The following is a 26,447-nucleotide window of genomic DNA, read 5'->3' on the forward strand; positions in this document are numbered from 1 at the left end:
TACGAAGTCACAGTGACTTTCCCTGTGTTTACCATGTCTGCTCTTGTGTCATCCCTTAGAGCCGAACTTCTAGGCCTGACGAATTACAGAAGACTGAAATGAAGGTTTGGACAAGAGTTTCCAAATAAATGGATGACTAAAACATTTACCAAATAGTGTTCTTTAAGAAATAAAGTTAACTAGATACGATCACCAAAAAGAAAAAACTAATAATAATAGGATGAGAACTTCCAAAGTAAGTAATTTCTATTCTGTCTTGGTTTATCTCAATTACATGAAAATAAAAATGAAATATTAATTACACTAATTTAGGATTTCAATATGAAGGGCATAATATAAATAGTATATTAATATATACATGGCCTTTCTGTATGTATTTCTGGCATAAAGAAAAGAGTGATTTCAGAAGAACACTAATTCTGGTCCTTAAAACCTGTTTTGATTATTTAAATCTCTTGCACATAAACAAGTCTGATATGTAATATCTGGGGCTTTAAATTAAACCTCTGAAAAGATATGACTTCATCTATTTGGGTCCAAATATAGGCTACACCCAAAGATATTACACGAGCTGAACTTCTTCAGACTTTCATAAAATCCTTTTATAATACTCATAATGTAGTTATAATATTTGTTAAAAAGCCACTACTCCTAAAGTAGCCAATTCTGTATATTCATCTGTCTACCTATTCCTAAGTATTTACTGAGTGAAATGCTATGTGTGTAGCACAACGCAAGGGGCTGAGAAAGATACCAAAGAGTAAGATGAAGTATTTACTCTCCACTAAATTATACCCTACCCAGGAACAAAGGCATGCATACCATGCAACAGTGAACTAAACACACAGATGAGTGTAAGACACCAAAGGCAGAGAGAGGGGGTGTTGATGCTACCAGAGTGGTTAGCTACAACCCCATGGAAGGTTTGACCTTAATGGAGAAGTATTTAGGAGTGTGAAAGGACAAAAGAAAGACAATTCAGGCCAGAACCTTGTAAGCAGTCAGAAATGCTGCAAAGGCAGGGAGTAAAACGGGCTTTGATGGAATGAAGGGCTGGGACATTCTGGCAGGTGAGCAGTGGTAGGGCTAGGTTGTGGAGAATCCAGAAGACCAGGATGAGGTGTGTGGACAGAAGCGTGGATAACAGAGTCACAAGAGGTTTCTGAGAGGGTCTGCACAGGATGCACTCAGTGTTTTAGAAGACTGACCCAACATGGAGAAGCTGGGAAGTGAATGGATGGTGAGGAAGTAGTTGAAAGAGGTTTGCTGTGGCCTGGGTGACCAGGAGCACCGAAAAGGGAGGTGGTGGCAGAGGTGTGAGAGCAAAGACAGGCCCTTGGTGACGATGCCTGACAGTCTCTGTCCTCTCCCCTTCCCACTGCATCAGTCCTCTTTCTTTTGTGTGTGTGTGTGTGTGTGTGTGTGTGTGCGCGCGCGCGCGCACGCACGAGAGGAAGATTAGCCCTGAGCTAACATCTGTGCCCATCTTCCTCTACTTTATATGTGATGCTGCCACAGCATGGCTTGATAAGTGGTGTGTCGTGCACGCCCGGGATCCGAACCTTTGAACCCCGCGCCACCGCAGCGGAGTGCGCGCACTTAACTGCTACACCACCGGGCCGGCCCCCATCACTCCTCTTTCAATACTGATTTCAAAATGCCCCTCTAATCCTTCTTATACACCATTGTTTACTATACCACTACTCAAAATCAAAAACGAAATCCCACGAACTCAGTGGTTCCCACTGCTTTCCAAAGTACGTACAAACCTCTTACCATGTTGTGAATGAAGACCATTCGCAACATGCCTCAACCTGCCTTACCAGCTGTGATATCCCAGCCCTCTATCCACCTCCCCAACCAATATCGACTGAGAGCTACTGTATGTACGCCAGGGTCCCTGCCTTCGTGAAGCCCATGGCCTCGTCTATCCACACGAAACCCCCACAGGTTCCTGAACAGCGTGCACAGCTCCTCACGACGACAACACCTTTAGGCCCCTGGAAGAAACGCTGCTTCCTCTCCTTAGTCTTCTGGATCCAGCTCACCACCCCCAGACCTCTGCTTCCACCTCCTTCCTCACAGCCCTTTATCTCATTTGGCAGCACTCCTGTCCAGTGCTCTCTTCTCAGACGCGTTGGAGGCAGGTCCTGTGTCATCGTTTTCACTCAGGAGATATCCGTAGGAGTAAACTGACTGAGGGCACCACACAGGAGGAAGACCACAAGGTTCCAGCCCAGTACTCTTCCCCTTCCTCACCGGTGAAAGCACGATACCTGAGTTTGCTTTGTGGTTTCAAGCCCCCGGTGGAAGCGCTCAGCAGTCGAGTGCTCGCGAAGCCCAGAGAAGGAGGCCTGCTCAGCGACTCGAGTGAGGGACTCTTACGGAGATGAGGGTCCGGTTTCAGGTCCTCAGCCCTTCCCTTCAGAAGATCTGTGTGAACAACAACAGCATCATCTATTCCGGAAGAAGAGAACTTGGTCATCACCCTTTCTTCCCACGTACAATACAATTCCCATTTTATTCTCAAGTACAAATATATAAGAGATACAGATATACAGATACAGTCTCTGGATCAAATAATAAAAATGCAAAGGACATGGTATTTTCTAGAAAGGACTCTCCAGGCAGGACTGACTACAGAATTTCTAGGGACTAGTGCCAAATTAGCCCCTTGTTCAAAAATTAATATGAATTTCAAGAGGGCACCAGTATAGCATTGAACCAAGGCCCGTCTAAGAGCCTTGTGCAGCTGCACAGGTCTCACACCCACAAGCCACCCCTGTTCCCAGGCAAAGCACTTCGTACGATAAGCATCTGAGAGAGCGAGCTGGCAGGAAGATGCCTAATGTGATTATCAGGTTACAGGTGGCAGCAGACAAAAAGCTGGGAACCAAGAATGATAATGATTTTACAAGAGAAAAAGCCATTCCAATCACAGGGCCTGGCTCACTAGAAATAAGTAAAAATAATTCTTTTAAGGCTTCTCTCTGCTGTCATATTAGTCTGAGTCAAAACAGGCTAAATCCTTCAGATGATATTTTTTAAAGGATTACAAAAGTTTAGAATGGGAGAAAATTTCCGAGATTGTCTAGTTGTATTTACAGAGGAAATGGAAGCTCAGAGAATTAAGTGACTTGCTCCATGCCACACAACAGGCCCGTCACCAGGCCGAGCCCACGGTCGCCTCCTATGACACCATAAATAGTCATGGAAGAAAACAATATTTGTACAGCTAATAGCCACCAATTATGGGTAGTAAAGTGGGAGTGAGGCTAATTAGCTCGGAAGAGCAGAGAAAAACAGTGTTTACATCACTAAAGAGAACAACAAAAACAGAGCATTAATCCCGTTTCTGCAGCTTCTGATGACCTCAATGTTGGCAAGGCTAGCCTGAAAGCAAGTAATTTTCATGGTGCAATCCGTTTTTTGTATAGTAAATAGAATCATCTCAGTAGACAGGTGCCTAGTGGGGGCAAAAAGGGGGCGTTGACAATGAACCATTTACTTCAGGGCAACAGCTGTTGTGGCTCAGCATCAGTATTTATCTTGTCAATTAAAAGAATGGTTTCTCTACACAAAAGGAAATTTTAAAGCTGGAGGAACAGAGAGGACACAAATATTATGACCAAAAGCCTACCTAGTACACCTAGAAATGGTTAACATGGTGAATTTTATCTTATAGGTATTTTACCACAATTAACGAAAAAAAGCTCGCCTAGGCACACAGCACACACATCAAGCTACTCCTTCTTCTACATTACATAGCAAGGGTGGAGAACTCAGATCAGGCAGGTTTTCAATACTCGGCTTTGACGTCGCCTCCATTTCTTGTAAAGGGGCACTCGGCTTGCATAGGACTAATGACCTGCTCTGCTGGACTCACTCACCCCTCTGTGTCTTCTTATTCTCCTGGCCTTAGACTACCCACTACCACCATTTCCTTCTTCCTAGAAGTCACTATTATGACTGGAAGCCCTATATAAACCTTTATCACTTCTTTATGAAGCTGCTAATCAGAGCAATCACCAGCCTCATTACCAAAAGGCAACAAGGCAGAAAGAATCAGGAAAAATCCTATCCTGATCCCAGGGCTACTCAAAATCAGTGTGGCCGTTGTGAATCACCTCATCTCTCTGGGGCTTGAATCTCTGACATGTAAAATGCAGGGAATGGGCCGAGGAAATCTTTAAATTCTCAATGTCTGTGTTTATCTAAATCTAAAATCCTTATTAATTCCATGAAAAAGAAAACAAAATTCAGAAGGGAAAAAAATAAGGTGGTGAGCTGAAAGTCTACAATCCAAGAGTGAAACTTATCTCACAGAAACAACATTTTAAGAATAAATCTGACCATGTTTGACCACAATCTAAGAGAAGTACACTGGGAATTTCTTTTTATTCACAGCATGTTACAGAAATGTTGTCTTATACAGTCAGGCATTGCTTAATGATGGGGATACATTCTGAGAAATGTGACGTCTGGCAATTTTGTTATGCGAACGTCACAGAGTGTACCTATAGTAAACTAGATGGTAGAGCCTCCTACACACCTAGGCTATTTGTACTAATCTTATGGGACCACTGTCGTATATGCGGTCCGTTGTTGAACGAAATGTCATTATGCGGTGCATGACTGTACTTAGAAACAAGGGATTTCTATCTATGAGATCTAGATTTTTGGCTTTCTCTCTTCCTACAGGTACCAGTAAATAATTCATTTATTACATCTTTTTTGTCTCCTCATAACAGTGACCATACAGATAGATATATACATTTCTATGGTATATATCCTGGACAACTTTAACATTCTGCTCACATCTCTCTGCTCTGGTGTGTGAACTGATTTGGCAGAGGACAAGTAGGTAAGGTGAGAACAGTCAACACTTCTCCAGCGCTCACCCCACACGGGGCCGTGTCCACTCAGCCCTTGAAGCAATCCTATGAGATAGACAGCATTATTTCTGTTTTAGAGAGGAGGGAACCATGGCAGAGAGGTGGAACAACCAGGCCAAAGCCAGACTGCAGGTGGCAGTACCAAGATTCAAACCCGAGCAGTCCCACTCCTGAGCGTCCCCCTTGACTGCTACTTCACATCAGCCATCACACGGGAGGCGCAGCAGGAGTGAAAACGTGACACTGTGAGGCCTGTGACGGCAACACCACTTCATCAGGACGTGAACTTAAAAAACATACGGTATAACAGGAAGAGGATTACACTCAGACAGATATCTCAAGAGAGGCATATTTCAGGAATTCTTAAGCAATAGACCTTCCGAATCAGATAAGATTTTTTCTTAAAATAGTTACTTTGAAAGATTATAAGATATTGTCTTGAGAGTCAGTGAAAAACAAACAAAAAACCCCCAAAGTTCAACACTTTCTGGAACACACGCACACTGAGGAGTGCAGCTAGCAGGCAAGTTAGGATCTAATGTCCATAACACACAAACTTAGAGCTTCAAACTGTTTGGAATAAATGCCATTGATTATTCTTCTAAGCTCAGTTTCACGCAAAGAAAAGAAGCAAAGTTCACCCCACAAAAAACTAAGTCAAAAGTACTTCATATTTAAAGCAATTCACCTGAGAGGGGAAGGTCCGGAAGCTCCAAGCGTTGCGTCACTCCTTTGCTGGCTGGCCGAACACTGCTGTACGTTGAATGCCTCTAAAAAACCAAAGGGCACACCGGCACAGGTGAACTTGTGACATCAGGAACAGCATGACCAAGGCGTGTGCCCACATGTGCGTACAACAGTTCTCAAACTCATCAGAATCACCAGGGGGAGCTTTTATTTTTATTTTTATTTTTTTAAAGATTTTATTTATTTATTTTTTCCCCCAAAGCCCCAGTAGATAGTTGTATGTCATAGCTGCACACCCTTCTAGTTGCTGTATGTGGGACACAGCCTCAGCATGGCCGGAGAGGCAGTGCGTTGGTGCGCGCCCAGGATCCGAACCCGGGCCGCCAGTAGTGGAGCGCGCACACTTAACCCCTAAGCTGCGGGGCCGGCCCGGGGGGAGCTTTTAAAACAACTTATTTATTTGAATAGGTAATAAACGTAATTGGCACAATCTTCAAAAGGAACAGAAAGAACATATAGTGACAAGAAAGTCTCCCTTTCACTCCCATCACCCAGTTCTTCTCCCCGGGGTACTCATCATTAATCAACTTCGTGAATATCCTATGTATATTCAAGGATATGTGTGAAAACTACTGTTTTTTAATGGCCAACATGCACATGAAAAGATGCTCAACATCACTCATCATCAGGGAAATGCAAATCAAAACCACAATGAGATATCACCCCACACCTGTTAGAACGACCATTATGAAAAAAACAACAGAAAATAACAAATGTTGGCAAGGATGTGGAAAAACTGGAATTTGTGCACTCTTGGTGGGAATGTAAAATGGTGCAGCTGCTATGAAAAATAGCAGAGAGGTTCCTCAAAAAATTAAAAATAGAACTCCATATGATCCAGCAGTCCCACTTCCGGGTATTTATCCAAAAGAACTGAAATCAGGATCCTGAAGAGATATTTCTACACCCATCTTCATTGTAACATTATTTACAACAGCCAAGAGGTGTAAACAAACTAAATGTCCATCAACAGATGAATGGATAAAGAAAATGTGGTATTTACATATAACGGAATATTATTCGACCTTAAAAAAGGAGGAAATCCTGTCACATGCTACAACATGAATGAACCTGGAGGACGTCATCTGTCATGCTGGCAGGGACTGCACCTGTGGCGGGTGGTCCTAAAGCTGATCCCAGGTCTTGAGAGAAGTGGTCACCCTATGCCAGCACTTAGAGAAGCACTTCCCGATTCTGGCAGAAATAGAAGTTCCTTTAATGGGCCAACTTTGAGATGTTCTGAGAACCTTTCCTGGAAGCTCAGTGCAGACCAGAGCCTTCTCCTCCAGCCCTCCCTGTATTAAATTTCTTCCTGCTTAACTAGCTAGAGTAGTTTCTTACACCTGCAAATTAATCATGACACACTCTCATACAGAAATAGTCCCTTAAGTGGGCAAACATTTGTAGAAGGATTTTGACTGTATTGTTTTTATAATAAATTTAATCCAAAACAACGTAAACGCCCATCGATAGAGGAGTGGTTAAATAAATTACCGCATATTATGTGGCCTTTAAAATGAATAAATTACAGGGCGGGCCTGGTGGCATAGTGGTTAAGTCTCCACTTCAGCGGCCCAGGGTTCACAGGTTCGGATCCTGGGCACTGACCTACACACCGCTCATCAAGCCATGCTGTGGCAGGCATCCTACATACAAAACAGAGGAAGATGGGCACAGACGTTAACTCAGGGCCAATCTTCCTCAGCAAAAAGAGGAAGATTGGCAACAGACCTTAGCGCAGGGCCAATCTTCTTCACCAAAAAGAAAAAAGAAGAAATTACTTCTCCAAATATTGACTTTTAAAGATGTCTCTGATATATTCCTTCATTCATTCAACAAATATTTATTGAGCTTCTACTATGATATGACTATGTGCCGGCCACTGTTCTAGACACGATATACTAGCAAGCAAAACAGATAAAAATTCCTGCCGTCAGGGACTACATTTCAGTGACAAAGTGAAATGAGCCAGTGTCTGAATAACGTGTAGTGTAATTCAATTTATAAAACTTTTTCTCCCTCCCTGCACACACGTTTTTCTGATAAAGAAAAACATCTAGAAGGATACATAACAAGCCACAGACAGTGGTCACTTCTGGGGCTAGGAAGGCAAGGGAGATTTTTAACTTTTTCCCTTTTACACTAAAATTTTGGGGAAAAGATACTTTTAAAATAAGCACAAGAGTTAAAAACTGGAAGTAATCCAAAAGTCGACCATCAGTAGAAGGGATAACCTGTGGTATATTTACACAGGGGAACACGGCACAGCAATGAAAAAGAACAAAGTCCTGCAAGAAGATGAGCATAATGCTGAGACATACAACCAGTCACAAAAGAAAGGACAGTATATGCTTCTGCTTAGATGAAGTCCAAGAGCACACAAAACTAACCTTGGGTGACAGGTCAGAATAATGGCTACTTCTCAGAGATTACTGACTGGTGGTGGCACGAGGGGGCCTTCTGAGGGGTGGGAGACGCTGTATCTTGGGGTTGGTTACACGGGCATATACATATGGAAACATTCAAGCTATGTATTAAAGAGCTGTACGTTTTACTTTACAAGAATTACAGCCAGTGGTGTGCTGCCACTGGTGTGTACCAGCTCATAAGAGCCAACTGTTAAATCACCAGGCATATTGCAAGCTAGTTGTTAAACATAGCCATTATTAAAATTAAACTATATTAAAAGTAAAAGTAATAAATACTCAAAACTCATTCTTCTTAATTATTTTACTGCTGAGGTCATTTACACCTACTGTATCTGTACTGTAGAAATAGTATATAACACACATCTCCTCTCAACTCCACATTACTGATGTCATGGAGACAGCTTGAAGTTGGCAATGATGGGAATATTTACACCACAGAAGTTGGCACACACTACAAATGGAGGCTTTTTCCCCCCCAAAGAGCCAGCTGTTAAACATTTACCAACAAACTAGTGTTTATAGCTCAACAAAAATAAGTAAAAATGAAGCATGACCTATTTCAGTTTTATTAAACTTGACGATTATAATAAAATAAATAATTGTTTTATTTGGTTTTACATATAAGGTGGTGGAAGATACCTTCAAGGACAAAAAAGTAAATAAAAAAACTTAAAAGATCCCAAACAATATACATAGCTACTAAGCACACCAAAACATGGTACTTGTTAATAATAACCTCAATCTCAGCTCAGCAGAAGCAGCATGCTGAACGTTATTAATCACATCAAAAGGCCTGGTCTTAGAAAATGCCAAGAAGCTTTGGTCTAAAACCTTCAGAAGACGGCACATGTGACGCAGGTTGCATCCAGTGCAAGGATTTATAAGGATTTATAAATTGTAAACATTCGCTCTCTGGGGGCATTTTTAAAAAACAATTCTTCGAGGAAAGTATCTAGTTTAATGTCCATTTCTAGTAAAGACTACAGTCTTTATTTAACTGAAAACTTCCAAAATATCACCTTATAGGAAACAAAGAAAAAGCTATTAACCAATTTTATGAAGTTTACAGTGTCTCTCTCGGACCTTTATCAGGCATCAAAAGTGTAATTTTAATGAAAATTTCATTATTATTATTTTATGCTTATTAAAAATGATGTTCAGTGTGCCTCAAAAGATAAAGCAATTGTTTTTCACTTCTCCTTTGCTGCTTGGGTGTAAGACACCATTGTGGTACCATGCAACGCTGACCACACCCACACACCCCAGGCTCCTCTGGTACCTGCATGGGAGAAACAGCCGCGGCTGGAGCGGTCCTCACTGGAATTCCACTTAGGGGACTTCTGGGGGTCTTATGGACAGAGATATTCTGTCCAGCTCCACCTGCCAAGAAAAGAGATGGGAACATCTATGTGTTGCTCCTGTTCAAAACAGCAAAGCATAGTTCCTGATTTGTTACTTTTTTGGTGACTAAACAGGTATCCCATGATGCTTATAAGGTATTACATTTACTCTTTTATCCTTTTCTCCTCTGGACTAGTGCTGAACTGGGGAATGAGTGGGGAGGAGTTAACTAAATGGGGGCTGGTCTTAAATGTAAGACACACGAGGAAAAAGAAAATGTATACCTAACGAAGCACCCACGGCAAGAAGGAACAGGAAAATTCTTGCACAAAGCATTATTGTCAATTCATGTCCCATGTTCATAGACTGAATGTAGTCACTGGGCTTTCATATCTTTCAATATTCGTAGTCTAATCTTAATCTAATTTAGCTGCAAACTATTTTAGCAGACAACCAGGTACGTCCTAGGATTAGCTATGACTCCAGTCTTCCAATACAACAGGCACATTTGTTGCCGTCAAGGGAAGAAATATATTGTTTTTTTGGACAGATGCCCATCTGGTTTCTTTTGTTTACTATATTTATGTGTGTAGAGTATAGACATGCATTTTTCTCATATAAATAACAGTGAATAAAGCAACTTGTGAGTCAGCCAGACATTTCTAGAAAAAGCTAGGAATGTACCAAGATTAGCAATGGCAGATCAGCACAGGTAGTCACACACAAGACCAGATGGAGAAAAGTCTAACAGCATGCTGCGAGATAAGCAAGGCCGGGGGTACCAACAAGAGAGCCGGATGCACAGATTCAATGCCTCATTTCCTAAGAGATGAAGCCTCTAGCTGACCCTGCTAATTCTCATGAGATAGTAGGAAGGCAAATAGTAATGACCTGAATATAGTGGACACAGAGGCAGAAAAGGAAGGTGGCAAGGCAGGAACTGAAGGTAAGGAAGGGGTGGAGAGAAAGAGGAGACTGTATCCCACACGAGCCAGACTCCCCAGCATCGTCTCACTGGAGCATCAGCCAGGCTGCAGCAAGTCTCTCGTATACAGTGGCTGCACATGGAATGATCTAGAAAGAGTCCTTATGGTTGCATCAACTTAGGGCCAGTGCGGAGTAGAGAAAGGCTTGATATATAGGGCCACAGTTTGAATTCGAGTTTTGCTTATGAAACAAAATGATTAAATACCTGGGCATCCCAAGTCAAATGACTTGATAAGGGACTTAACAGTGGTTGCAGATTCTGAAGGTGATGGAGATGTTCTGTTCACATAGACACCATGCCACCGGCCAGGAGCATCGACCTCGGAGTGCTCCGACTCTGCATTCACAGGTCTGCACGGTAAAGAGCAAATCAAATTGAAAAGGTGAAGGATGTTTCCATGGGGAAAAGACACAAATGGAAACAGAACCAACGTGGAGAAAATAAACAACTCTGGAAGGAGAATCTCAAATTTAAAATCCTGTTTTCTGTAAAAAGCTTTGCATCTTTAGGAAATAACGTAGGTAACTTTTCTCGATTTTTATCAGAGATGTTTTCTTGGGGATGGCCAGAAATAGTATTTTTATATGTAGAGTGATTTGGCGTTAGCTCTAAACAAAAGGGATGTGATTCTACTCTGCAAATTGTAAAAAAAATATACAAATGTGACTTATCATGAATATTTCGCTTACTGTCCTTGGTGGATTGGCTTGTCAGTATGTATTCGCCCCCCATCTGGCACATAGAGGCTGGAAGGATGTCTCTCTTGCAGCTAGGATTTCAGATGTGATTTGGGTTCCACCAATCAGAAGGACGTGAGCAAGACTAGGACCGGGACTGAGTTGGGGGAAGAGAGGCAGGGCACAGGGCGTTCACTATGTTGAGACAGACCGTAGCAGAGGGAAGATGCTTCCACTGCTGGTAACTGTGGTAGTAGCTTTCCAACTGGGCAGGCAGCTTCCTGATTTTAAGGCTCCCGTCCCTGGCAGAGGCAGCAGCTCCCCTGGTAGCCCAGTTCTGTGCTGTGACTTTGGGAGCTGTTTCTGGAAGCTCAGCCTAGAGTCTGTTTCTTCAGCCCTCCCAACAATCCTGCAAGCCATTTAATACCTCTCTGCTAAACCAACTAGATTACAATCCATTGTGTACAACAGAATCCTGACTCTCACACTGCTTACCCTCCAAGTGTGAGAATGGTAATAGTACTCTAGAATAACACTGCAATTCTGCATGAGGTGAAGCTTCTGCTCTCACCCAAACTTTCCTGGTAAGTTCTTACCGTGGATTCTAAACTCGAGCAGACTCATAGAAGCGTCTTTTAAAGATAGACCATCTGATTCATTCTCTCATGCATGGCTTCCTCATCTGGGGGACTTTAGCATGTCATTCAATTTCCCTGTGAATGAGCCAAGACAAGATCTCCCAATCTTCTGATTTCTAAATCACTGCTCTTTTTATTATATCAAATTGCCACAGCGATTTTGCAAGAAGATGACTAATTTATGAGAATGGCTTAAACAGAATAGTTCTGGCAGTATATTTTAAAAAGGTCAGTGGAAGTTTAAAATATTTATTTACTGATCTTTTTGAAATTAATCTAGCTACTCATAAGCTTCTGCGGTTGCATTTTTCCTTAATTCTCAAAGCTTTCTTCTGTTGCTCTGTAATCAACGTGAATAGAATAAATTTGAGTGAAAACAAAAATCAGCAAACTGATGACTTCTTTGGAAGAAAATATCAGGCATTTCAGAAATTGGTAGGGGAATGAGTTAAAAAAATTTTTTTTTAATTGAACAGGGTTGGCTTTTGTATTTTCCCCATTGTGTTACACAGTATAAACCACGTAGTAAATATGCAGAAAAAGAATAAAATCTGGATAGGTATAAGCAGAAAAAAAATCTCCTCTTTCTGTCCCAGCCATTCTCAGGAGGTCAGGAACAAAGCGGGCCACTTTCTTATCAGTTCATTTAAATGACTTGCTACCAAAGGGCCTTGTAGAAACTCAGGGCACCGCTCAAAGGAAGGTCATTTTTAAAAATTCGCTTCCATTTCATTCCTTGATGATTTAATAAGAATAAAATGGAGAATCCTCCACTCTGCTAAGGTACTCCCCTCAGCTATCTAAGTTTCTCTGTGATTCAAAACATCAAATGGTAAGTAGGAGGACTTGTTCGGACTCCGTAAGAAAACAGCAAGGCTACGAGAACCAATCCCCAGGCCTCCTGCCTTCAGATGTCCAAAGACAACATCCCAAATGGTCAGTCTGCTTGGCCAGAACAATAAGAGTCAGTACGAGAAAACTCTGCAAGTGGTTTAAGTGGATTAGAGAAGCTGTTGGACTAAATACTCACCTTACTGTGTGTGTGTGTGTGTGTGTGTGTGTGTGCGTGTGTGTGTGTGCGTGCGCGCACAGGGATTCACAAAACAAAGCCTGAACTGAAAGAACCAAAGAAAGCAGTTATTAAGAGTGGCACTGGTTTTATTAGTACTTTAATCATAAATAGGTTTGAAATTCCTTATACTAGCCTCTCTTAGAAGTGTTTGGAATCAACCAGGAACAACCCTAGCAACAAATGAGCTATTACATTTCCTCTGTTCCAAGGAAGAATAAGAGCTCTGTACTCTATAAAGGACATTAAGAAATATTTAAGTATATAGCCAGGTCATTGTGAGGCCAGAGGGGCCGGTGGCCCATGGATATGCAGTTGACTGGCTGGCATCATCTCCAGGAAGCTGGGTCCAGGGATGGGTGGGGGTGGTGGGGGAGAGGAGGAAGGAGTGGAGAGGGGTCTGGTGGGGAGGGTGCCTCTACATTCCTGTCCTAAGGTCCCCAGGATCCCAGATCTCTGTGTGGCTGCCGCCACTGCAGCCATGTCTTCCACAGATGCCCCAAATTCCACAAATAAAGGAAAAACTGCAAGGTACCACTATTGGTTAAACATTTGTTCAAGGCTAGCTATTGCCTCCTAAGACAGATGTTAGGTTCTAAGGTCTATCAGTAAAATAAAAATCATACATATAGTCAAATGAGCCTGGAAAATCCCTCAAATCACCCAAGAGTACAGCATGGTTTTGTAAATACAACTGTATACAACATACCATCTTCCAATAAGTCTAATGTGTTTGGTTTTCCTACAGCATTTACCAGTTTGCTCTTTCTCAAGCTGAATGTCAGATGAAATAGCTGCCTCATGTTTAGGGGCCACGTTTAAAACAACAACAAAAACAAGGGGTGTTTTCCATCCACTCCCAGCATGTAAAACTATGATAATAATAAGTATGTGTATGATATAACTCGACTGCATATGCCTGACACTGTACCATGTGTCTTAAAAACATTATCTAATTGAATTTTCCACAAAAACTCTGTAAGTTATTTTCCCTTATTTTAGACAAAAAATTTGACAACGGTCACATGGCTTGTCAATGGTGACTCTGGGATGCAAATCCAGCTCTGCGTGGCCATGCCTTTCTCAAATTTTCCATAATGCATGGTTGTCCCGTGAGAGGTATATAAAGGTTCTAAAATAAAAATAATAATGCTGGTGGTATTTCTTCTTAAAATTTATTTAACATAAAGAAAAATAATACTAGTATTTACTTCATTGCCCCCCCCTTTTTTTTTTTGCTGAGGAAGATTAGCCCTGGGCTAACATCTGATGCCAATCCTCCTGTTTTTGCTGAGGAAGATTGGCCCTGGACTAATATCTGTGCCCATCTTCCTCTACTTTATATGGGACACCACCACAGCACGGCTTGACAAGCAGTGTGTCAGTGTGCACCCGGGATCCGAACCTGCGAACCTCGGGCCACCACAGCAGAGACCACGCACTTAACCGCTGCGCCACCGGGCCGGCCCCTCACTGCTCTTATTTTTACGCAATAAACTGCTCTTAGGAAGTGGCAACCCATATCTGAGAATGGCAAACAGCTGTAGGCGAGGTCACCTGAGGCATGAACACAGGGCAGGAGATGTATTTCCCATGGGCCACGCCATCTACTCGCTGACTGCTGGGCTGCCTTACATGCCTTTCGCTATAACTTAAACACGCACATGCACATATATCTGCAATTATCTTTTATTTTTAACATGTTGTCTCATCTCTCTAATTCACTGCTCTCCTTGTTTGGTTACAGAATAGTCTTCAAATGCTGTTGGTTTTCTATAGCACTTACTTCATCATATGGGACACCACTTTGTATTGCTGTCTATTTTGATCCAAGCATGTGTGAGCTCTTGTGCACAGGATTTTTAAGGTATTCAAAAGTTAACTACATTGGGGAAATGTCACATTACACCACTGCTACCTTCACAATTGGCAGATTAATATTTGTAATGAAGACCAGTCATGTCAATCACGTGCTTACAACTGCCAGGGGATCTTTCCTGAACAACTGAGTGAAACCCGGCTCCAGGCTGTTCCTGGTGCTATACAAACTTATTTCCTAGGACTCCCCTCCACTCACCTAGCTTTCGGACTATAAGCCTAGCCACCTGAAGTTCTGTTCCTTTCATGTCCCTCTGTGCCTTTGCTCATTCTATGTCCTTACCTGGAATGTAATTTTCTCAAAATATTTCTTATTGTTATGCATGAAACAAATCTAAAAGGAGTCTGTCACTCTAGAGTGAGACAGATTAGTTAAGTATTCTGTCTCTGAGGTGTCAGACAGTGTCTTCTGCATTTCACCTTTGAATTTCCATATAAGCATATTGACAACAGTGAAAACAAACAGGGTAAGATGGCAATTTTGAACCAAGCATCCTAACCTCCAAATCCCAACAGTAAAGAACCATAGAAATATATCATAAAACTCCTGCATCAGCACTGGAAACTAGAGAAAGATATCATCTACGCACCTTTTAGACTCTGGTGAATTTCTGCTAGAGAATAAGGGAGTGGGAAAAACGGAAAGAAAATACCAAGGGTTTATCCCCAATTCCCTTTCAAAGAAAACGAAGATAGCGGAAAACTCCACTAAGGTCCTTGATACCAGAGGGTCAGGGCTGAGGGGGGCACAAGGAGCCCAGGGAGCAAGCAGAGCATTCTTCCTGCAAAGGATCAGTGACGTTAAGACATGACTGTGGGAGGAGGCCAGGGATGGTTTGTCCCAGGCACAAAGGACAGTAGCAGAAAGGGGCAGATTAGGAAGAGCCACAGTACATGCCTAAAATGGAAACTGGGCCACTCAAAACTAGACCCAGAAAGCTGGTTCTGCATTCCAGTTTCACCAAACAGAGACGAAACTGGACACTGATGAATTTCCCCCAGTAGGCATCTATTCCTCTGTACTCTATCTGAGCTTGTGTGTCTCTGATATGTGAATAAATCTACCTTAAAGAAGCTTCCTTCCAGCTTAAGATACGAGAAGAAGATTTTAAGAGTAGTCAGGCAAAGTGAGTACAGATCTAAGCAGAATCTACAGACACCGATCCTGGGCAAATGTCAGGCCCTGATACACTTTTATCCATTTAAGCAAGAATAAGTGATGGGCAAAACACGTCCCGATCTACAAATATATTTCATAATATAAAATGGAGAGAATTGCTGCACTCGAGGGAGAACAGACATTTGTAAACTTACGACAGGAAACAGAATTAGACATGTGACAGCATCTGCCTTGAGAATACAGGAAAATTCAAGAAAATAATGATATCAGCAAGCTAATAATCCCATTAAAATATTTTAAAGCAAAACCAGCTCAAGAAAAAAAGAAACAAAGGCATATTGGGAAGCCTCTCTGAACACAGATGAAATGAACAAGGTAAAGGTGGCATTTCAATTCAGTGGGCAAATGATGGTTTTGGTAATAAATGGTGACGGCATGGCTGGCTGTCCATCTGGAAGAAAAAGACCCACCTCACATCAGACTAAGTAAAGAAAGGTGGATCACATATCCGAGAGTGAGTGTGTGTGTGTATGTAAAATAAATGAATAAAATGAAATAGCCTATTTGTATAAGATTAAGGTAGGGGAAATCTTAAACAAAAACAAAAACCCAGAAGCATTAAAGGAAAACATTAACGGATTATAATACATAACAATATAAAATCTTGCATGACAAAGATGACAAAAAGTCAAAAGACCCATAATACACTGAGATAAACAAACATCCCTAATAAAATACTGACTTATAAAGTGATAAGAGAAAAACAATCAGCTCAGTGAAAAAATAAGCAAAAGACCTAAACTAGCAATTCTCAGAAGAGAAAATGCAACAGGCAAATAAACATATAAAAATATACTCAGGGAAATGCAAATTAAAGTACTAAAGAGACAGCATTTTTTGCTTATTCAATTGGCAAAATTTAAGATTAATACTATCCACAGCTGCTATAAACGAGCACTCTCATACAGACTAAAATTTCACAAGTCTCAGGTAAGTAATCTGGCATTATCTACTAAAAATTAAAACATGCATATTCTTTAAGGCAGTAATCATACTTTTAGGGACCCATCCTATAAAAATAAAAACACAAGTATACAAACCTATATGAATAAGGATTGTTATTACGGCATTATTTGAAAAGAAAAAAAACTAGAAAATATAACCTTGGTGTTTACCAGGATGACAATATTTGAATATTCTAGGGCATATCCATCCTCTGGGATACCCTGCAGCTATTACAATGAGTTAAATTTGTATATATCGCCCTGGAAGGATGCCCATGATACACTGTTAAGTGAAATGTGAAAGTGCAGAGTACTGTATAGAATATAATCACATTTTTATAAAAAAATATAAAAATGAACACAATATATATTTACATAGGTAAAGGCAGAGGTAAAGAAAAATATACACACTGTGCACATTGATTACCTGACAGGGTAGGACTGGAGGGGGAGAACGATTAACATTTTTCTTCATACATCTCCATTTTGTTATCAGTATACCTAAATATTACTTCACAATTTAAGAAATTCAATACATTAAATCACCAAGAAATCTATTTGTTTTTAAATTTCAACAGGACAAATCTAGACTTCAAATTCCATGTAGTATATTTTGTAATACTTGAGAGTTTTGCTTTAAAAATTAATTTATGCAAAAGTAGTATTTTGGTCCTTGCCCTCTTGTTCTAATAATAAAATCATTAAAAAATTACATTCATATTTAAAACCAACCTCTCAGCCTCAATGTGCATTCAACGTCAAGCTTGCTTCTACCTCAAATTCTAGTTGTTTGACGTGGCTTTCAAGTTCTGAAACTATATGCACCAGAAAATTGAGAACAAAACGACATAAATGCCCTGCAGAAATATGGCCAGTGATTAAAAATCAGGCAACAGACTCTTCTAAATAATAACATATTTATTTAGCACTTCATAAACGCTTACATATAAAAATATTCAACAGTACCCAGAGTAAAGACAGATCAAAATATGGGGTGCAAATACAGCCATGCATTTTAAGTTGAGGTTGCATTCTTCTTATTGTCTATATTTGAAAACACTTGGCAAATGAATTTTAAATCATTCTAAGAATGCTCAATCCAAGGTAAAGGTCTCCCAGTATAAATTTCTATCCTATTAGGACAATTCCAGCAAGTGTCTAAAACTTTTTACAGAAAAGACATCAATATCTCTTCTTTCGATCACCAAACTAAATCTTCTAGTGACTCTGTACTCTCCAGTTTGACACCTCAAAACATCCTCCTGAGCTAAACAGCATTCCTGTTTCTAATTTTCCTCTTAGACAGACTCTCATCTTATCCCTTGGATAACGCAGCTAACAATCCGACGTGTCTGGACTGTACGCTGGTTCCTCACGTGAGAACTGCAGTAGGTCTTGCCTGATGGAGGCTGCTGAATTGGATACAGATCTTCACAAACGTGTGTACTTCCAAAAGTTTAAAATCACACTTTGGATTTTAGATCACTTTGAATTACATGTTTCTGGATTTAAAAAGTCTTTAAGCTCCCAGGCTAAGTTTTATTCATGAGGCTTTTGTTGTAGTTGTTGACTAGTTTTCAGTTGAGATTCCAATTAGCACGGTCACTGTGTCAACTTATCTGGTTTAACTACATCCTTTATTACCAACCAAATATCTATTTATGTTGAACCCAACAGAGATTTTGGAAATCAAACCAAAACTTAGTGGTGGCTTGTTTCAGATGAGGTAATGAAGTCAGACCCCAGACTGAAAAGGCTCAATCAAGACTTGATAAGAAGGAAGCAGAACTTCCTAACTTCTCTGGAATGAGATGTCACACAGATGGCTTCCTATTTTGCCTTAAGTAGTGTTAATTCCAAGATTATCAGACACTGTATTCATAAGGAAGCATAAAATTAAACTCCAAACAGTAAAACATAAGCATGGGTTGCATTCACCAGCACTCTGAATTTGCTATGCCACTGCTCTCTCTGAACACTCTAGTTGCATATAAAAAATTTTTTTCACAACAGACTTGTACTTTGTGTTTTTTCAGAACAACTTCATTTTATGCTCCAAGCAAAAGACTGCTGAATCTTCTGAGAAAAAGAAAGAAAAACAGGGAGGGATCATCTCTGATCGTGCAATGAGTTGATTCCAAAATGGAGAAAAAGGTACAGAGACGTGACTGCAATGACTCTGAAACAGTGGACGCTATAAGGAGACAGTGAGGCTCTCTGTAAAGAGGTAATTGTTCCTCTACATTATGCCCCCTTGCATACAGAAATGGCTGTGGTTTCCCATCATGGCAAGGGCTGGGCTGTCTTTCTTCCACCAAATGCTCTGCTAGCTGACAGAGACCATGGAGCTGTGAAAATAGAAATGGGAGGGAAAGGCTGGTAAAGGAGTTACTTAATGCAATGTGATCTCAGTCTACAAACAGAAGAATTAACAGCTCACACTGTCCCACAGGGAAAAGCTAATAGCCAGAAAAGGGCAAATGTTTTAATTCCTACTTTTCCAATTATTTTTGGAAGTCAAAGATCTTCAGACAGAGACAAATGCCAAAGACTTCCAAAAGCCATCACCAGGCTCCTTCCACTAGATCTTCACCGACAGACAACTGTGTTGGTAAAGTAGAGATGTCCAGGATGAATAGAATTAAGCCCCTCTGTAATTGACAGAGTGGCTCATGCTTCCTTCTACTGTCCTATGGTCAAGGCCAAGAAAAAAAAAGATTTCTTTTATTATTTTGGCATAAAAATCCTAAAGGCCTAAGGGCAGCTTATGTCCATACTTTTCAAAGCAAATCTGTGAAGATGGGGGTTGGGGAGCAGGGAAGCAGACAAAGCTCTTGAAAATTACAGGCTATGTATCTAAAGCCATAAACGCAAATTTAAACTCTGAAAAGATAAGTAGTGTGAGAATGAAAGGATTATGCTTGTTGGGATACCAGAGGACCAGTTTCCACATCAAGGGCCAAATAAAATGCCAGAGGTCCCCGGCCTCTGTAGGTGCTAATGTGAGCTCTGCTCAGAACCTGCTTAGGAATCCCCACGCGAACTGGTCCCTCCACCAGGGCCATGGGCGCTGAATCAAAGCCTCTGCAGCAAGAGAGCTGGACAGGATATCTTAGCGACCCAGGAATCCACGCCTCCAACTTCCACACTTTCCTTTCAATGACAGCTATGGAGCACTCGGTGAGCGGCTGTGCAACATTAGAGCTGTAAGAACAAGACACAGGGCGGCACAGGCACACGACGGATGTTAGGGCAGAATACATTCGTGCACACGCAGAGCTAAAAGCCAATTCCAGCGAGTCTGGCAGTGATATGCCGCCATGCTGCTCACTTCAGAGGTGACAACGAAAGATCCAGTGGTACAAGCTAAACACATTTTGAATCTTAGACATTCTGTTTCAGAAACTAATACCGTTAACAAGGCACAGAAGTTTAGTGTTTTTAACCATCTCTTTTTTTAAGATGTTTTCCATGGATGCTTATTGGCATCATATGACAAACACAGTAAAAATCAAATAAGTCACTCTAAAAATAATGGTCTTGACTGAGAGTAAGAGAAAAACGCATAGGTCTTTCTCTGCTACTATTTGAGAGGCCTGTGTCATGGACTGCTCATCAACAATGTCTTTCATGTGTGTGGCCCATCAAGTCATTAAGTCCAGCTACGTGTGTGTTCTCTGTATCTGCCAAGCCCCAGGACTCAACTTTTCAGGAAAAACATTTGCTGTTTTAATTTTGATGAAAGTTTTAATTTCAGTCTTTCTCTTAATTGTTTCAAAGTGCAAGAAGCCAGAGTTGAAAAAGTCATTCATTATCCTTTCATCCATTAATTTATACATGTCCAGGAAAACAGATCACTTTCTGGTCCATAAAAACTACATTGGTTCAAAAAAAAATTTACCACAAAGTTCCAGCAAAAAAAACCAAAAAACAAAAAACTACATTGGCTTGTTCAAATTTCTGGGAGAGAAAGATGAGGTCCACAGCACAGCTAAACTATGGAGATGCCGTAGTGTGAAGCAGGTTCAATGGACTGCACCGGAAAGATGGGATGGTGGGCACTCGAGGTCCTGATGAGAGCATCAGAGAAAAGCCAGCTGACAACTAGTCTCAGAGAACTGCAGAGCTTACAGGGGCCTTAAAAACAACCTACTCTTTCTTCTCACTTAACAGAGGAAGGCGCTAGGTCTGGGAAGGAAATCTTGCCAGTTGGTGGCAAAGATAAGACTAGAACCTCATTTTCCCATGTATCTTAACATCAGTTATTCTGACTCCAAAATAAAATGCCTTTGAAAGCATAACAGGACTGAAGATCACTAATGAGCTAAATTTTAGAATTACCTAAAACACTAAGTTAGATAATATTCCAGTTTGTTTTAGTTACTGAGTTCTCGGCAATAAGTGCTAACTTGTATTCACACCCAGGCACTTCATTTGCCCACCTACTATCCTGACTATAGTCCCTCGAATGCCCGCATATGCAAAATGAGAATGCGAATCAGTTAACCCCCTGTTGCGGTCAAAGTGCTTTTCAGAGGCTCTTACCTTCCCTCGGTTGTATTTGGAGGACCTCATCAGAGAATTTTCTGCAAGTTCTTTGGCTGTGGCTGAACCAAGAAAGGCTTTTGAGTTCTCATTAGGTGACTGTGAAAGTCAAATCGAGTTTCAGTCAAGAACCCATTTAGCCAAGATGGAAACACTATGTCGCTTCAAGAACTGTGAGGGTGTGACTTGGTTTCAAGTCTTGCTCATGTGGTGCATTCAGGAAGTGGCTGAGCCATCATCGAGTAACTTTCAAATAGTCAACTCTTTAGAAGGGCAGCTTGGCAGAGAAGCACAGGATCAGACAAGAAACTGGCACCGGCAGTTGTCTGAAGTCCTGCCCAACGCACATGACAGCAAGAAACACTGACGCCTGCAGGGTTTCAGTAACATGCCATGTTCTGGGTTGTGGTGTCAGTTCTAGAATTTTGAAAAGTTTTGTGATAAGGGATTAAACTGCTGGATTTGGGAGGTAGGTTTGCAAATCACTGGAAAGTCAAAAGAGAAATATATTGTATTAAAAAAAAAGTGACCCTAAGTTTGAAGATGTACGATAAAACATATGGAGCCCTAAACTGTAAAGACACACGCAGAGATTTCCTACGATATCAGGGTTCAAGCTGTGTAACCTGGCCTGCATCTTGGAATCTACGTAAGAAATGCAGCATCTCATACAGTAACTTATTCAGGGCCACCACATAAACTCAGGACTTGTCTTTTACAATTTATCTTTAAAATAACGTATACATCAAGCAATGCAAGTTATGATTTGGTTCTTTTTCCAACGACACACAATGTAAACGCAAGACAAGTGGACAAATACACAAAAGCAAACACAAAAGCAAATTAGAATGACCTCGCAATCATTTCAATAGGGAACACTATGAAATCTAGTTTTCCTATTCTCCTTTAACTTAAAATTCATGATTGGGTGGCCAGAGGGCATAGGTGTGACTATAAAATGAGGATCTTGATTTTCAAGAGTGAACTGTGGAACTAGCTACATGTCTTAATCCTATTCCAGAGGCTGTTTTATATAAAAGTCATAAACAAACGAATGAGGGATTCATTGGAGGAAGTTTGGTAAGAGAATCAAAAGAATTCTGAGAAGAAATCTACTCTTTCCAATGTCATGAATTTCATGATAACACATCAGACCCAAACGTTCAGAAGCTACCCAATGAACTACCCCTCTGATCCTGGAAACATGTAAAAAGGGCAAACTGTACGAATCAGCATTCAGAACCCACTAAACCTGATTTAAAAATACTACATTTATATTTGAGAGACATCTGAAAATTAAAAACAATTTCCCAATATTCGAGAATCTCAAAGTTAAGGACATTTATTCTTGACTGGGGAAAGATAACACTGCATTAGTTAAAGCCTAAAATACTGTTTATAATCTTGTTTGTAAACCACTTAAATTTTAAATAATAATTAACTTTGAGCTCACCTTAAGAATACCTTCCTCTGAAACTTGGCTGTTAAGAAGAGCTTTCTGGGGCAAAACATTGTGTGATTTCCCTCCCTCCACAGTAGAAGGGAAAGTCACATACCAGCCAGATGTATGTTTTCCACACTCATCCTTTTTAACAAAGTGGGTTACTTCAAGGACTTTCTGAAGTAGCCCCCAGGTGTTGCCGACAAAGAAGCATGTCCCTGGGCCAGGAGGAATGCGTCTGGCGGCAATTCCCCCTGGGAGCAAGTCCAGCTTCTCCCACTGCCTGCGAGTGACCCACGCAAGGTGCTGCTGCTGCCTGCAGAACTGTGCGCTTCCCTGCACTAATCAGTTCTAAGGTTTAAGGAGCATCCTAGACATTACTTCTATTCTTTAAACCTGGGAGATACTTGGCCAGAACTTTCGTACATACAAAAGTGAAGAAGCCTCATCACCTCAGGCCAGAGAATGGCAGTGATTGGGCACTGGATGGAATGTTCTTAGTCACGTAGTGGTGGCAGCAGTGGTCAAGTAAGCCTAGAGAAGACATAAGGAGCCTGGCACAGAGAGACATAAAAGCTTCATGTCTCTAGACGATGAAGGCCCATGCACGGTGATTAAGTGAGAAGCCAAGCACTGTGCGGGCGCCCATGGGACTCACGAACACGCAGCTCCGCTCACGACCAACCTGCTGTGGCCCTGCATGTCCCCCAGCTCCTTCTGCAGCCTGGCGTTCTTCTCCTCCTCCTCCAGCAACTTCCGCTTCACAGTGCGCAGCTCCTGCTGGGCCTCACACTTGATGTCGTTGGCTACCACCACTGCAGTCTGCAGGTCCGCCTGGAACCGCCTCCACTCCTCGGTCTCCTCCTGAAAATGCGAGACCACACCCACGTCAGAGGCAGGCAAGGCTGACACCTGGGCAGGGGCTCCAGGGTCCCCTGCGCAGGTCACTGAGAAGACTGGCCAGGCGGTCCTTAGTGGGGCACTGCTCTAATGGTATCTCACCACTGGCAAAAGGCACAGGTGGGAATTACGCCTTCGTGTTATCAGAGTTCTCCATCCTGAAACTGAACGGCTGCTTTAAGTTTACTTCCTGCCAACACTAATTTGTGGTTCCAGGGCCCCAGCCACGGAAATGTACTATGAGACAGCAGGCTAGAGCGAGTAATCAGGGTATTTTTCAAAGGTTTCCACACCTAAGATGGGTATACTTCAGTAAAATGATGGAGAAGGTTCCCTGCCCTTGCTGTAACCACATCTCACCTTTATCTGCTTAGTCAGAGTCTTGAGCTGCCTTTCCAGCTCTGACTTCTGTTCTTCCAGCTTCATCACATTGCCTAGAAATAAACAAGTCAGATGGCAATTGGAAAAGTTGCAAGACTCTTGGGAGAAGGTAAGCTAGGCAGCAAAGGAGCAGCTCCAGATTCTGCAACAGGCTTTAAAATCCATCCATTCTACTATAAACTCCATTCTTAGCACCCTGAATACTGGGAGCTAGAAGTGGGAGGTTCCACCAAGATAGAGAACGGGATGATTTGGAAAATAAGTGGTGCTTGGTTAGATTACACCCTCAGATGACAGGCTGCACAACCGTGCACTATGGGAAGAGATCTCAATGGCCACTCACACTTATTACACTTACCCTTGGCCCTCCCTGATAGTCACACAATCGTCCCAAATGTCCTTTACTGCTGTGAGGTAGAGGGCTTTTGTATAACAGAGGATATGACTGGTTATTACTATTGTGGCTTTCAGACCAGTTTCTAGAGTTGTGGTTCTTAATTGCAATTAAACCTCAGAATCACTTGGGAAGCTTTTTGAAAGTGCAGATGTTCAAGCCCCAGACTCTGACCTCTGGAATCGGAATCTCCAAGCCAGGATCTGGGGTGTGTGTATTTTAACAGCACCACAGATGACGACCACCTCTCCCTAATTATGAACATCTTCAGTCCCTCACTCTCTCTGCCTCCAATTCTCTCCAAGTTGTTATCAGTCATTTCCACTTAAATCTGGTCATGTCCATTACCTAGTTAAAATTCTTCAATGATTCCCCATGATCCATTCCAGACCAGTAGTTGTCTATTAAGGATATGAATCAGAATTACCAGAGAAGCTTTAAAAAACAACACATGGTCAGGTCCTTTCCCAGAAGTTCTAATTCAGCATGTGGGGCCTGAGAATTCGGTTTCAGGTCAATGCTGCAGAAAGAGCGCAAAACACTCTTTAACTTTTTATTTTTCTGTCCATTACTCTCGAGGATCTTATGGGGAGAAGTGATTGAACTTGGGCTGGATTTGATTGAACTTGGGCTGGATTTGTGTGTCCCTGAGTCTCCTAGTGACAAGACATCTTAATACCTTAATATCCCTGACAGAAGTTTAAAAGCTTCTCAAAAGACGCACGGTCTGTGTTATTTTCAATCTTGGACATATTATGACATAACCACAGGGAGTGGGCCTGACATCGGCTCTGGACATTAATTATATGTTGGCGTCCTCGGTGTGTCTGTGCTGACCTTTAAGGGTTTGGGGACAACACAACAAAATTCTCAACAGCAATATATCACAAAAACAAAAACAAAACAAAACTTCTCTTCTTTGACTTTATACTTTTGACATATGATGCTGTGTCTAGAAATACACACTCAAAACGGCTGCGAGGTTTTTTTTGTTGTATTCTCAAGCATGATTGTCGAGAACAGTCTGAACGACACTGATACTGAATGCCCAGTTCTACATTTCTACCGCACGTCATGTCTAACAAAGAATGGAACTCTGACACTAACCCATTAATCAAGGTGTAGAATATACAGTCAATTCTCATTATTCGTGGTAGCTACACAAAGTTGACATGCACACCAAATTAGCAAATACTGAACTATTGCTCCTATAGGAAACACAAGGTTAGGTTCCTGCGAGCCTCTGGTCAACAACATTTTCATCAAACAAAACGCTATGTGCATTATAAACATTCATTTGCCAATGTCCTTGTAAAAAAAGCCTGTCCCATCAGTGCCGGAAACCTGCTCACCTACGTTACTCTTCCTGTACAACACTCAGCAGGTATTTAAAAAGATCTTCCTCTGCCTCTGGATCTGCAGAACCTGCCTCACTTGCAAGTTTTTCACTTTTCTCAGCTGTGTGGCCTTTTGAATCGAGCCAGCCAGTCAGCACTGGCTGAGAAGGGTTTCACACTTTCCTGACCCTGGGAAACGTGACTGTAAATTTCTTTGGTATTTGGCTTCATAACAATGCCGCCCACTATGTTTTTTTTTTTTTTAATTGGCCGTCATCTCATGAATCCACAAATTTAGCCGCTTTTCTCTCTTTTCCACAGCTTCATCACGCACCATGGATTTTACTTGATCCCTTTCCGGAGCAGTCTCATATACAGATTGGTGAATTTCCTGTTCTTTCCTCTGGAAGTTTCATTAACATTGAACGACTCAATGAACACTGTTGATTTGTTAACACTGAACTCACAGCCAACAGCACTGTAACTCGTGCTTGAACAAAGCTTATCTAACACAAGTATTTTCTCCACAAAGCACATCACAGCTTTCCTGTGCCTAGGGAAACTAGACAACATTTCAGGACTATACTTGGGGGCCATTTTAAACAATGAAATCACCAACAAAAAGCACAAAAATGCAAAAAATGTGGCACTAAATGAACCGTG

The 26,447-nt window shown here is 41.5% G+C and overlaps 1 protein-coding gene across 16 annotated transcripts in view; it reads right to left on the reverse strand.

Annotated features, from left to right (window-relative positions):
- The window catches only part of SPECC1 (sperm antigen with calponin homology and coiled-coil domains 1), a 269,219-nt gene that overhangs the window by 59,220 nt on the left and 183,552 nt on the right, over nucleotides 1-26,447 (reverse strand). For 7 of the 16 annotated variants that reach the window (XM_058559624.1, XM_058559629.1, XM_058559631.1 and 4 more), the window contains 6 exons: nucleotides 24,033-24,106; nucleotides 23,458-23,636; nucleotides 10,605-10,750; nucleotides 9,351-9,451; nucleotides 5,584-5,665; nucleotides 2,277-2,433 (listed from right to left, as the gene is read on the reverse strand). In XM_058559624.1, coding sequence (XP_058415607.1) covers nucleotides 2,277-2,433; nucleotides 5,584-5,665; nucleotides 9,351-9,451; nucleotides 10,605-10,750; nucleotides 23,458-23,636; nucleotides 24,033-24,106 — 739 coding nt within the window. The other 9 variants (XR_009222645.1, XM_058559628.1, XR_009222643.1 and 6 more) reach the window with 9 other exon arrangements.

Source organism: Diceros bicornis, chromosome 18 (genome assembly GCF_020826845.1).
Source record: "Diceros bicornis minor isolate mBicDic1 chromosome 18, mDicBic1.mat.cur, whole genome shotgun sequence".
NCBI lineage: Eukaryota > Metazoa > Chordata > Mammalia > Perissodactyla > Rhinocerotidae > Diceros > Diceros bicornis.